The following is a 14803-nucleotide window of genomic DNA, read 5'->3' as shown; positions in this document are numbered from 1 at the left end:
TAGAGCTTGATAACTTTGGCCATTGAAAATGATGCCTCTTGCAGAGGTGGAAGAGGATTGCTAGAAGTTGTAGAGGAGTGTATACAATACTGTGAAAACATGGAGGGGGCAGGATTAGTGGCTGTGTCTTCAAATAGCAAATGCTGTTCCAGAAAGCATAAATGATATACCTCACTGCAGTACAATCCTGAGGATATACAGTGGTACCTCGCAAGACGAAATTAATTCGTTCTGCGAGTTTTTTCGTCTTGCGAATTTTTCGTCTTGCGAAGCACGGATTCCCTGGGTATTAATGGTTTTAAGAAAAAGGAAACAAACTCGCAAGACGTTTTCGTCTTGCGAAGCAAGCCCATAGGGAAATTCGTCTTGCGAAGCAACTCAAGAAACGAAAAACTCTTTCGTCTTGCGAGTTTTTCGTCTTACGAGGCATTCGTCTTGCGAGGTACCACTGTAAAGTGCAGTGGGAACCAGCTATAGGACAGTATTCCTTATTCATATTTTTATTTAAAAGCACACACAGGCTTCAGTTTCACAACCTGGAAGACCAACAGTTTATTATTTCTGCCGGAGTGTTTGGCTGTTTCTCAATCAATGGAACCAGCGCTTTTCAAGTTAGATTGACTTATTAAAGTAGGCTTTGTGTAGAGTAGAACTGGAGTTTATATAACTTCTCAAATGAACTTTGGGAACATGACATAGGTTGGGATGTTTCATTTAATCTAAATATTTTCAGTGTTTAGATATAGTTAACATGTTCATAAAATATGCATGCATGAGATACTTTCCAGAATACAGCTCCTGGACACAATGCTCTTTTTATACAGTGCCACCCAGACTTATTCAATTCTGCTTTTGCGTTGTATGTCACCTTCAGGAAACTATAGTCATGATATTCTAGAAAGTGACACAACCTCTATTTCTCCGTCTTCAGTATTTTAGCTTTCTGAGGAGAACAAACACCTTGGTGTTATTAAATCACAGCGTTCAGTAATATTTTTTCTGTAGTAACCTGTTACTGAACACATTACACTTTGTATTGTATGTCTCTCACACTCACAGACTTTTTTTAAAAAAATGTAATCATGAGGGCTAGAAACTCTTCTTAAAATTGTCCAAAACTGCCTAGTTTTTTAAGCCTTTGGCCATGTGAAACGGGAGCCACTGGCTTCAAAGTCCTGGAAAATTTAACTTAGAAGGTACAATACCTTGAGTATGGTCAGGAAAATGAAGATCAGATTAGTTTCTTCAGTCAATGAATACATGAAAATGAGTGGCACTGAGCAAGGCTATATCTTCTCAATTTAAGAATGTCCCTAAAATACATTGTAAATATTTAAGGCCATGTTCCTCTTACCACAGAGAAGAATTGAAGCACCTATATCTAAATAGTGTCCTATTCTTAAACACACTTACTGGCCAAAATATTTATTATGGCCCCACAGTTCAGCAAGGAAATAGGAGGATTCTTTATATAACTGGAAAGCACTTAATTCAAAATTACATGAATACACGGCACCATATGGCCTACCGCAAGGGTAATACTGAAATACTAGCATGGGGAAGGGGCTGTTCAATACTTGGTTCCTTTTCAACCTTTACCTTAATACTGGAAAATATATAAATCATTTATATAACATTATGCAAAAGAAGGCACAGCCGGTTATAGTTTATACAAGCATGGTGCATAATATGCAGAAATACAGGATTAAAAAGTTTCACATCCTTTAGATAATTGTCTTGAAATCTATTAAGAAAAGTACTTCATTAACAGTGTTCAACACTTGGAGAGCACGGATATAAAAAAAAATTATAACTCATTTTAATGCACAACAGATTCTGATAAAAAAACACTGTTTAAAAATGCTAAATAAACATCATACAAGTAGATCATTCATGTAATGAAAAGTGCAAACCATAGTAAAAGAGGGTTTCATGATGTCCTCCCAGTGTCACCAGAAAAATGAAACCCATCAGAATGGCTGTGTAAAATCCAGTTTGTGAGTGAGTCCTTTAATTTGCTGAGACATCAGGATTTATGAGCATTTGGAGACAGGAGAACTGGAGAAGAAGTCCCATCCAAGCTGGGAATTGGCACTGGGATATGACCATTGAGCAGAGTTGGAAACTGCAAAAGGGGAACAAACAAGAAATATTGTCTTTAAGATGTGCATTAAGGTTCAAACCAGAGATAACGCTAGACTCTAAACCATAAGTGCTTTTTAAGTTTACCAAATAATTTTAAGATGTATGGGCAACCTGTGCTCCCTTAAGCCACATGCAGCCCTTGGCCTAATTTCATGCAGATGGCAAAGAGTGGGGAAGGGAAAGGAGCATTGGAGAGAGACAGAGAAAGAGAAGGGGTGTCCCATCCACTTTTAATTCCAGCCCACCTCTCATAGAAGCACAGCCTGCATCTTAACTGCAGCCCAAGCAGCCACCATTCTGGCACAGTCTTTATTGTTTCACCAATGTAAATAGGGACACTTCCTTGAGTAGAGTGACTGTGGGAGCATGTGTACCCAAAAATAATGTAGTCGAAAGCTCTTCACCTCCATGCCACTGTTCTAATTCTACTCTACAACTGACTGTCCTGTACTGTTTTAAAAGAAGCGAGGGTGTTGTTATTGCTAAAGGTACACTAGAAAAATGTAATTGTCCTGTAATAATGTTATAATCAACCAAGCATGTGAAATGGCAGGCTGTGCATGGATTTAATTGCATGGGCATTAGAAACAAGATGCGACGACCCAAGTCAGATACTTAACTTCAGGAAACCCTCAGGGATAGGGGGCAGAAGAAGAAATGAACCTCCAGCAACTCATCCTAATAGGTTTTTGTAAATAGAGACATTTGGAACATACATGTTCAGCCTTCCTGCAATTATGCAAAATGCTCTGATTTGCTTAATAAATTAATCCTGCAATCAATCATAGCTTTGTGTCTTTATTCCTTCACTTGCCATGTCTTGTTAGAGTCCCAGCTCTTCAGAATGAGCTCTCTTTGTGTGTTTGTGCACTGCCTGACACGAAGGGTCCCAGATTCTTCCCTGGAACTGCTCAGTTGCAACTATTGGGCAAATAATATGCAAACAAACAATGGTATGGATTCTGGCTGCAAAGCAACATCAGCCAGTGGGATGTCTGAGATGAATTCCAGCCGTGCTTCCCTGCTATTGTTTTAGACCTTTATTGCAGAGTGAACTGCAGCTTTGAACAAGTCTCTCATTGCCCTAATTATACTGCAAGCTTTCAAACCTGGAGTAAGTTAATTACATTCCTCAAGAGGCTCTACCAATTAACCTGATCCAGTGAAGTAAGCTGGATGCAGGACTCTCCTCGCCCATCTGCTGGGAAACAGAAGTTGTTTTACCTGTATGCCAACTTAAGAGAAATAGTTTCACCAGTCCAACTCCTTTGGCTTGTGTGCCAGAATAGCGTGTCTTAATTTTCTGTAACAGCACCTGCATTTCCCCCCCCCACATACATAAGTTTCTTGAAATCACCTGAGCAGCATTGTAATGCCCCATTTGTCGCTTTCCAGCCCTTTTTTGTACACCAAAGCACACTATCGGCTTAAGCTTTATAAAGTATGTCCTCAAAAGGTGATCATAAGGAAAACCTTGAAAAAAGGTAAAGCAAGCTTATTTGGAGTGTTGATATCTCTCCCCCCCCAATCTCAATATATTTTTTTGGAAGGAGAAAATCTGCATCCTATGTGTGGACAAAATTTGTAACCCCTGTCCGGAACGTTAGTTGAGATTTCAGCACTCTGCCCATCCACATATTATCCTGGATACAAAACTTGCTCTCACAATATGCAGTGCTGTACTTTGCCCTCAAAGCACCCTTGATCGGGAAAGGCTTTACCTGTGAAGATGGAAGTGAGCGCAGTGAGCCCTTTAAAGAAAGAAACAAGTCAAATCCTTGGTGAGTTAGATCAGGTTCAGGCTCAGCGGCTGTTGCCACTTCTTATTTGGTTCTTGGGAAGAACACTTTTCCTATGCTAATAGATTTGTCATCTTGGCCTTTCTCTGAACCACACGTTAGTCAAATCAGGGCCCTTGATGTGACGGATCTGGATCCCCTTTTCACTTCCAGTTACCACTAATAGGTGCTGGATGCACTTGGCTCTCACTACAGGGCAAGTCGTGGGTGCTTCTGTCTGATCCTAGCTGGATGGCTCTAATCAAGTGTGCAAAATTATGAAATGCTAAAAATAAGGGAGTTCGTGTGAGGCGAAAGAGAGCCCTAGGAGGACTGCTACAAAGCAGGTTGTGTTCTAAGTCAGAACAGTTGTTGAAGCTTAGTGAGGATATATGGGGAGTTGGATATTTGGGGTTTCCTAGTTCTTGAAGCTGTGCTGCACAAGTTGGGGTCCATTCCCAGATTTTGGTGGCAAGTGTCTTCTTCCAAATGCTCTATATCTAGTGCTGTATATACTCCAAACTTTTTTCCTCTCCCCCCCTCCCTCCCCTTGTGTGCATTTTAGAGTCAGGATCAAGCCTGTACAACGACGATCTACAAAACACTGGACTATTTCACATAATGCATTGCAGTATATACTGGATATGAATCTGGTTTGCACGAGGTGCATTGTATATTGACAACCTGGGAATAGCCCACAACTCCTTCCCTGCAGCACCTTCTCCCCAACTTCCATTTCTGCTTAAACACTACCCAGTGTCACTTAGGGGGCGTGTGGTTTCTCCCCCCCCCCTCCTGAGTGCACACACTCAGCAGAAAAACATTTACTAGGACAAAGAGGGAATTTATACTTGGTGGGAATGCCTTGAGCACACCAATTTGTACAAGCACACAATTGTTAATTTATTAAGGGGTGGAATGAAAGAATGCAAGCATGTTTGCATGGCTGTAGTAGGCAACAACAACAAAAACAAAGCCACCAGTTTTTAGAGACGTTTGCAACAGGACTCTGACCTGAACATGAGAAGCAGGTATATTGCAACCAGATACCCGAATTTCAGCAAAAATCCTTGTCTTCTTTGTATGAAAAAATCCTTAAACCCAGGAATGCAGATGCGAGTGCAAGGTAGCACAACACAAACTTGAATATTTGCAGATAGCACACCACAGCACTGCTGCTACAGAGCTTTAATAAAAAGCCTACAGTTCTTATAGGCTGAATTTACGGAGACACATTGAAGTGCCCGGTGTGGCAGGAATTTGGTGATCTCAGCCCCCACTCACTTCAACGGCATGGTAACCCTGCAGTTACATCTTCCTTGCTTGCTCCAGGTGCTTCCCTGACATAAATTTACTCCTTCCTGTTATTGGTAAGTGTAGTTTTCCTGCGTCAGCCAAGGAAGCCAAATTCCAGGTGATGGTGCTAACATTTTCATACCCAGTATAATTTCTCCCTCTTTAAAATAGGGATTGGAAAAAACCCACATGATACTGTACTCATGGAGCCAAGATGCCCCTGCTGCGATCATGAGCGCTTTCTCTACATTTTTAATCCTTGTGATTTTAAACTGTTCTTGCAGCTTCCCTTAACACAGCCTCAGATGGGGCATGCTAATCCTCTTGAGAAACCTTCATGTTCTTTTGTGGGGGGTTTTCTGTTTTCCCATGCACAGATAAGTCTTGACGTACAGTCTCTTTGACATATTTTGGCTGAAACATCAGAGCTGCCAGAAAAACATAAGAGAAGCCTGCTGGATCGGGCCAATGGCCCACCCAGTTCAGCACTGTGTGGCCAACTGGTATACAGAAGCATACTACCTCTGACAGTGGAGGCAGAACATAACCATCATGGCCAGCAGCTACCATGCTTACATGAATTTGTCTACTGTTTCAGAGCCATCTGAGTGGGTGGCCACCACTGCCTCCTATGGGCAGTGTGAAGAAGTACTTTTTTTCATCTGCCCTGAATCCTCCAGCGTTTCGCTTTGTTGGATGTCCCAAAGTATCTCCATATGCATAATTTTACACATTTCTATTGTGTCCCTTTTTGCTCATCTTATCTTTCCTCCTAGGGGAGTTGCTCTATCTCCTTGGTCATTTTGGTTGCCCTTTTCTGAACCTCTTTCTGAGTTGAGGCGACCAGAACAGCACACGGTGTATTCCAAATGCAGCTGCTTCATAGCTTTGTATAATGGCATTATGATATTGGCAATTTTGTTTTCAGTTCCTTTCCTAATGATCCCTAGCAAGGATTTTTGCCTTTTTCACAGGTGCCGCACACTGGGTCAACATCTTCATCAAGGTATCATCAAGGTGTCTGGCACGTTTGTTTTCACTAACTTATGACAGAGGGGGGACTTAGAATCAAAATATTTGAGAGTTGGGACCACGAGGATCATCTAGTCCAAACCCCTGCAATTCAGGAATCTTTTGCCTAACGTGGAGCTCAAACCCACAACCCTGAAATTAAGAGTCTCATGTGCTACCAACTGAGCTATCTCAGCTTGGCTTATAATTATCAACCGAAGCCACCTCTGCTGCTGCCCTAGTGATAACAATCGCCTGCCCCTTTAAGAGGATGACTCCAGAGAAGCAGTAAACCTCCTTCAGTGCAATGTGTAAAGTTCCTGCCTTTTGGCATCTTCATTGCTTTGTCTCTCCCCCTGTTACTGAAGCTCCTTTCCTGAGAGAAGGGATTGTTTTTGCACATCTAATGTTACCTCTTTTCAGAATGGAAATGCCTCCACCCCCAGCCTCAAAAAGGTTCCTTTGGCTACCTGGCCAGAAAGCGCCCCCTCAGAGAGCAGAGTCATTGCTGCAACCTACCTGGAACAGGGTGTTTGGTCCTTGCAGCCTGGCAGGACTCAAAGGAGCGACGGGGCTGAGGCTGCTCCAGAAGTGAATGCTAGAAAGCAAGGGACTCGGGGTCAACAGCAATCCATTGGGGGTCTGCAAGACAAAAGACACACGGCGTGTGTTCCGACGTTCATCTACTCTTTGGCTTAGCCATGTCTTGACTCACATTGCCCGGCTGAATGTTACAGGAGGCCCTCCTCGTTGCTTCGCCCCATAGCTTTTTTTCAGACAGATGTTTTGTGCTTAGAAACTGTTTTCCTTTCTGAACCTCGGGATTTTTAACATTAGCATTTTAACAGGGATTTGGTGTAAGAATTGTCATTGCACATACTGTGCTTTCTCTGGCTGAGTCCCTATGCAACTTCTTTCTAGCTGCATCTTCTTGGAAAGGGGAACTATGAGCAGAAAATGATGGAGAAAGAGGGTCCAAATATGCCCTTCTCCTCACAAAAGGGCTGTTCTACGTCTCACACGAGAGCACTCTGTGATCCAAAGCTGTGTGTATGTAAGCAAAAGCACATGAACTGCCATAGAATCTGCCTATTATCACACTGTGTGGACACCTAAGCATTTGCAGGACACTCCTCGTGTCAGTTCCCCTTAGGGGAAGGGGCCATACCTCAGCGGCAGAACAACTGCTCTGCATGCATCAGGTCATGGGTTCAATTCCAGCTGCCTCCAGCTAAGGCTGGGGAAAATTGTCTCTCAAACCCAGGAGAGGCAATGTCAGTCACCATAGGCAAAATTGATGTAGATGGACCGCTGGCCTGACTTGGTATACGGCACCTTCCTATGTTTGCAATCCTTTGGGTCTAGCTTTACTGTGTAAGTCCAAAGCACTGAGCAAAACCAATGTACTCTGCATATTCTATAGCCACTTTAAGTGCTAACACATGAAAAAACAACTGGAATACGAAAGCTGTACAGGTCTAAACTAAGTCAGCCCTTGCTCCGGAATACATGACAAAAAACACTACTGTTTAGTTCATTTTTGCTTTTTCGCCATGGCAGAATCTCTAGGCTGATGATATTATTATTATTATTATTATTATTATTATTATTATTATTATTATTATCTTTGAGCATAATACTCTCCTTTCCTCTGCTTATTTACTCTGCAAGCTATTTTGTTTATTAACACTTCAAGTTAATGTTGCTGAATGTGTCCCTTGTAGAATATGACATCACTCTAGAGCAAAGTACCTCTTTTCTTAATAAGGAAGCAGTTTCACTGCCTCATCATGCTCAGTTTTGTTTTGCCACAATCACATGATACATCTGCCCAGCTGACAATGAGAAAGCACTTTGTTTTCTAACAGAGAAGGTAAAAAAAAGTATGAACATTGCTTTTCCCCCCATGCTGCATATATTCTGGACAGCTCCATACTGACTATCACATGATGAGGGATTTAGCTTGGACCCTTAAGAATATGTTCTACCGCTGAACTGTGGTTCTTCCTTATTGCTTGCCATCATTAGCTCACATGGAGCAAAAGAAATTAGTACTTGCAATGATCCACAAATGTATATTTAGGTGGAAGTTGCCAAACTAAGGCAACAAAAATTTTCACAAATATCAGACATTGTTCTCACTTTTAATCTTTGAAGAAGAGTAGAAGCGGACATAACTGTATACCATAAATGGTATATTTACCATAAAATGTATATTTATTGTAGGATGACAGAATAAGACCCCACAGAATGCAACTTTGAAATCTCCTAGCCACTGGGACTTACTCCCCAGGAAAGTGTATAGGGTTGCCACTTTACAGCTACAACTACAAAAAGCTAAACGGTGACTTAAATAATGGCACATTTGTTACAGCAAGTTTTCATGGACTAGAGTCCATTTCAAAACTTATGCCACAATTTATGGACTGGCATTTAACATGCTGGAAGACTGATGCTTTTGCTGCAACAGACCAACCCAGCCATCCTGCTGAAGCTTCCTGCACAATCATGTGCATGTTTCTGCCGAGGTGCATTTTGTTGAACTCCATGGAACATGCGCCCAGGTTAGTGGTCTGTAGCCCAAATCTACCTAGCTAGGCCTGTGTCGATTTTCAAATGCTATTTTCAGCAGCATGACTCATGAATGAATAAATCTGAGATTTCTTTTGCAAGCAGCCCACAGCTCAGAAAGCAACTGTCAGGTCATTTATTTTTAAAAGAACTGCAAACTCTCAGGCTTTCATACCCAAAATAACTAGGTTTCCTTTTTTAGCACCATAGACCGAGTTGATCGCTGCTTAGTGTTAACTGTTCTACCACATGTCTTTTGGCTAAGCTCTGCTCCCTCATCAGCACAATGTTGGAATCCTATTGTTCTATACAAGGCTTGAGCAAAGAGCATTTTTTAAGCCAGCCTTCTCTACTCTGGTGCCATCCAGATGTTTTGGTCTACAATTCCCATCTGTCCCAGCCAAGCGGCTTTAACCCCAAAAGAGGTAGATTTGGAATGTGATGGGCTAACATCCCAGCCAGGTTATTATGTGTTTTAACACTTAAAGAATGGATGCTTTAAGGTGCAGTGTCTGTGTTTCCTGTAGAGAGTTAGTTTGTCCGATATTTTAGAGTATTAATAAGGTTAGTTTTTTAAAACTAGACAGACACCTTTTCATCAAACCAGAAAAGGTCATCAAAACAAAAGTGTCTTCAGTTATTTCCAGAAAGGGCCAGGCTGTACATATCTTAATACTTAAAAGAATGCTGCTTTAAAATACATATTCACGTTACCATGTTAAAATAGCAGTTTCTGAACTGCTGCTGGACTGAATAACACACGACTCTTGCAAGATGGCAGCGAAGGAAGAGGAGGACTGCAACTGATTTCCATCAACAACCTCCCAAAGACAACAAAGAGAGCACCCACTTCTCACTAGCACGATGTGTACCTTTCAATGCTAGTGTAGAGCACCAACCTTCTGTTGTTACCAAATGGCTAATGTAAGCAGATGATGCCTGGGATTCAGTGGCAGAGGATTCCAGACTTAAAGCCCATCTGATGCTTAATGCAAAAGGGAGAGACAGTTGCATAGACACTCATTCTGCCCTTAAGGAGTCAGCCTTTTTTATTCTGAATACCACAAAACCACTTTATGATTAAAGAAAACAGCTTGACCTAAACATGTCATTTTATATTTTGTTTGAGAAAGGCCACGGTGCCAGCAAACTACAAAATGTAATTAAGCTGCTAACGGTCTATCCCACTCTAAGGTTATGATTGCTGTCTAGCTTTGAAAAGGGTGGGGGGACGGACGGTCTGGCCTCTTGTTCATGGAAGCATCCCGATTTCCTGGCATCTAAAGTGTCCACTTTCTTAGAAGGCTTTTTTCAAGCCTAATTGTTGTGGAGGGGTGTGATCTCTTGCTTCCCAGCTGCACTCTCCAGCAAGATCAACACACCCACCCAAGATTTGGCTTGAAGAAAAGCAAAAGCCTAACTGAGTGCAGATGGGCAATAGTGGGTTTACATGTATTTGATTACTCTCTTGCTCTCTCTCTCTCTGTTTTTGTGTGTGTGTGTGTGTGTGTGTCTGTGTGCAGTGCCCCCAACAGCATCTCCACTTTGCAAATGTGCCTGTAAGCCCCAATGCTATGCAAAATTCGTCATGGGGAACGCGTGCAGAGGTTTCTAGCAGATAGCTGGAAGTGGTGAGTTATCCAACCTGGAAAGCTGTTAATACAGGAATGAAATTTACATGGAAGGCAGAGCATTACTGAGCTGGGTCTTCTCAGTGGTAGTGCCCCTATTTGAACACCCTTCCCACAAAGATTTGGGAGGTGCCTGAACTACAGTCATTCAGATTAGGACGGTTTCATTTCCCCAGTGTTTTTTTATTTTATTTTATTTTATTTTATTTATTTATTTAACTACTGACATTTCCCCAGTTTTTGATGGATGGATGGATTACATTTGCGTGGCACTTTTATCTTCCAAGGATCTCAAGGTGGTGTGCATGGTTCTCCCCACCCCCATTTCATCCTCACAACAACCCTGTGAGGCAGGTTAAGGGAAGAGCGTGAGCTTCATGGCTGAGTGGGGATTCAAACCGTGGTTTCCTAGGTCATAGTCCAACACTAACCATTATGCCACACTGCCTCTCTTTCAATTTCGCCTATGCTGATGTATTACTGCTTTTACATATTTTACTGACTGATGCTCTCCTGATTTTTGCTCCTGCTGTATTTGTTTTATTTGTAATAACTGATTTAAAAAATAAGTACCGTATTTTTTGCTCTATGAGACTCACTTTTTCCCTCCTAAAAAGTAAGGGGAAATGTGTGTGCGTCTTATGGAGCGAATGCAGGCTGTGCAGCTATCCCAGAAGGCAGAACAGCAAGAGGGAATGCTGCTTTCACTGCGCAGCGATCCCTCTTGCTGTTCTGGCTTCTGAGATTCAGAATATTTTTTTTCTTGTTTTCCTGCTCCAAAAACTAGGTGCGTCTTGTGGTCTGGTGTGTCTTATAGAGCGAAAAATGCGGTAACTTGATTGTATTTTTAATCTAAGGAACATTTTAATAGAAAAAGGACTCATGCATTCTTAATAAACTACAAGCTGCTTTTTTTCTTTCTGTCCTTGGGGGAAAAAGGCACTTTTCCCAAGTGCACGCCATGGGCATCACTAAAAGGAACTCAGGAGGCAATCCTCTACACGCAGGAGTAAGTCCCACTACACTCAGCAGAGCTTACTTCTAAGTAAACATGCATAGGATTCCCCTGTCAAAGTCTTACCTGGGCAGTGAAGAAAGCAGGAGTCAGGGATCCTGAGGGGAGTGCTGGGCTGTTGAGGGCAATGGAGCCGAGGTCAGTGCTTGAAAGAACCATTGGAGGTGCCGAGATCTCCAAACCTTTGGGTTTCTTAGCCTTTGGGGGAAGAGAAGGAGATTTTGCCTTGGATCCTGACGAGAGGTTCAGTGGCTCGAGAGAATCAGAATCCTGGCAACTGGACTCCAAAAAGATGCTTCTGTGTTCTGAAGGGAGGGGTGAGTTCGGAGACAGAGACGGCGACCGGGAGGAAGATGGCGAAGCCGACGAGATGCTGGCAACATTGGGCAACATTAGTGAGGATATTTTTGCAGAGACAGAGGATGCCAAAAAAGCAGAAGCAGCTGCTGCCTCGGATGTTGATGGCAGGGACACTATGGGCCTCATGACTTGCTTGTCTGATTTGTTTGTCACAAACCTTATAACAGTTCGGACTTCTTCCAGAGGGCTGGGCCCCTCCAGCTTCTCCTCCAGCTTCTCTGTTTTGATCTGCTTGAGAGTTTCTGGCTGGTTCTGCAGGGAGTTGATGGTGAAAGAGGAGTACAACCCCGAATGGATATATTCATTACGGCTTGCGCCTTTCAGGGCCGCCAAGCCATGCTTGTGTTGCTCTCTACCTTCAAGAGGCATCTTGCAGTCGCTGTCCTGCAGCAAAAGGCTCTCCCTGCTGATTTCCACAGCATGAGGATCCATCTTTAAAATGTCAGGGAAGGACACAAACTTGTACACAAACTTCTGCCCAATCACCTTCTTGATGATGTTCTGCATTAAACAGCAAACCAAGTGTGACATTTGTTAGTATTTTCACAAAGTAGCTCAGTGAACAGCATCTCCTCTACAAGGCAGGAAGCTCCAGGTTTGATTCCTGGCATTTCGAGTTAAAAAAATCAGGTAGCCTGTGGGTTTACTTGGGCCTGACGTGGTTACTTAGGCCACAAGTCCATTTCCCCCAAACCATGCCCACCTGTGTCATACCTGAAGCCCCTTGTGATGTCAGGTGAGAGGCAGGTGGCGATGTGGCTGCCAATGACCAATTGGGAGCCTTTAAGCGCACTCGTAAATATGCACTGGCAAGGAGGCCAGCTGGGATTGGCTGCTTGTGGGGATTTCAGAGCACTCCATCACCTGACATCATTGTGACATCAGGTGACTGACAGGTGGGCAGCCCCCACCCACCTGTCAAATTTGGCCTGCAAGTGCTAGAGGAGATAAGATCTGGCCCTGAGGTAACAGGGGATGAGAAAGACCTCAGCCTGAGAAGCTGGAGAGCCACCGCCAGTTGGAGTAGTCAATTCTGGGTCCGACAGACTAATAGTCTGACACTCTATAAAGGCAACTGCCTAACATAATATAATATGTGCAATCTGATTGACAATGCTTCCTCCTTATAAACTGTCTGTAGGCTGTCCTGCCTTTAGGTGGCAGTTTGCTGGGGAAATTACTGCTGCACTGTTTTTGACATTTTGAGGGGGTTGCTTTTTGCATTTAGGCAAGGAAAATGATGCGTTTGGGTTTTAGGTTTTAAAAAAAATTAAAACTTTAAAATATATTATTGATAAAATATGGTTGGCTGAAATCTTTGTAAGTAAGTGGTATTTTACTGTCTGAATTTTCTATTTGTGTTAACTTTTTGTGAGCAGCCTTGGGGGGCTCTTTTTGGCCAAAAGGCAGCACTCCACCTTTAACAAGCATATTACTACTCTTTACTTTCTTGTTTAAGCACTGTACAAATAGAATTTTTAAAATTACCTTGTCATAGTAGTATCTCAGCGCTCTGCTCAGTTTGTCGTAATTCATGTTAGTTTTGTTTTTTCTGAGTCCCCACAGCTTAGCCACTTCTTCTGCCTTAAGTAGCTTAAATTCACCATCATTAGATGTCCAACAAATTAGGTGCTCATGTTTCTGATCGAGAAGCAACTGCAACAGGAACTGCCACAATGTGATTGCACTCTCCATGCCTGCAATGGACAGAAAAAAGGAGGGAGACAATGTAAACATTGCCTAATCTGCTCATCTTAGTTTCGACCACAACACTTATGTAGGATCATATACAGAATTATACGTGCTACAGGAAAGTACAATTTTTTTAAAAAAATGGATGTATAAAATACTGAAGAAAACACATTTTAAAATATCCCAATAAACCCTATTGTAAAATTATTCTGTAAAAATTATCATTTTTTGCTAATACTGTAGTATAATATTCCAGAGAGAGAGAAATATTCTAGCCTAAACCCAGCAAAGAGTGAAACTCATTGATTTCAGTGGGCTTTGGCATTATTCCATGCTGGATTGAGGCATCCTTTTTAAAATATCATTTTTCACATTTAGCATATACTGAGATACATCTTATTCTGAATATCCAATGTCCCAAGGATTTCCCAATAAGCTACCATTTTTGCACAATGGCCCATTGTTCTCTCTCTCCCTCTCTCTTACCTCTGTAATAGTCAATGGGATCCAGGCTGCCATTGCATGGTCTTTCTCCCTCTCCCTCTCTAAGCGTAGACACAAAGGGACTGCCTAACTCTAATCTTATTTCTGTCCTGACTGTGTTCAGAATACTATTGTAATTCTGGGGTTTTCATTTTCCTGCTGTTGCTTTTGTATAAAGTTGATAGTGGAAGCAAAATATACTATGGCGATAGAGAACATCAAAGTTACAGTGATGTTCTTGTAAAAATGGACTGGTGTCAACACACCTATACATTGACAGAGTACAGCTTTCCTGGGACAAATACATGTCTGAATACACCCTGTACACATAAAAGTGAAAAGGCCACAGATTGTTTCCAGAACTTCTCACAGTTTACTTTGTTTAGAAAATGCTGTGCTTATGTTCGCTCAGTTCTGAGCTGGATATTGTTGTAATATTTCTTTTTCATAGCCTCTCTTCCTTTTTGCTATTACATTTTTGGGACTACACCCTTCACACCTGGGCAGAGAGATACACATGCCCAGCATCTCAGTGCTAAGACTTAAGGCATTTCTCAAGTCTAAGCAAACAGTTTGAACCGTGATAGGAAAATAACTCTTTTTGATTGTTATTTTTAAAAACGATAAAGAATTATGCAATATTATAGTTTAACTTAGGATCTTCAGTACATTGTTATAACTTCTTATAATATTTTATTTATTTAAAACATGTACACACTACCCTTCATCCGATTTGGATTCCAGGCTGGTATACAACTAGACCTCGTATTACAATATCAAACGATAACAGGAAGACAGCAAATAAGAGCAAAACTAGGATT

At 42.0% G+C, this 14803-nt stretch overlaps 1 protein-coding gene across 2 annotated transcripts in view; it reads right to left on the bottom strand.

The window, feature by feature from the left end:
* Positions 1-472: 472 nt before the first annotated feature.
* ELK3 (ETS transcription factor ELK3) overlaps positions 473-14803 on the bottom strand; it is a 45195-nt gene continuing 30864 nt past the window's right edge. For both annotated transcript variants that reach the window (XM_053404994.1, XM_053404993.1), the window contains exons 2-5: positions 13296-13504; positions 11514-12308; positions 6750-6872; positions 473-2125 (exon numbers count right to left, since the gene is read on the bottom strand). In XM_053404994.1, the coding sequence (XP_053260969.1) occupies positions 2027-2125; positions 6750-6872; positions 11514-12308; positions 13296-13502 (1224 nt within the window). In that variant the 5' untranslated portion in view covers positions 13503-13504 and the 3' untranslated portion in view covers positions 473-2026. The remainder of the gene's footprint in view (positions 2126-6749; positions 6873-11513; positions 12309-13295; positions 13505-14803) is intronic.

Source organism: Podarcis raffonei, chromosome 10 (assembly GCF_027172205.1).
Source record: "Podarcis raffonei isolate rPodRaf1 chromosome 10, rPodRaf1.pri, whole genome shotgun sequence".
Lineage (NCBI taxonomy): Eukaryota > Metazoa > Chordata > Lepidosauria > Squamata > Lacertidae > Podarcis > Podarcis raffonei.
The sequence above is the reverse complement of the archived record's forward strand: the minus strand, read 5'-3'. Positions and strand labels throughout refer to the sequence as shown.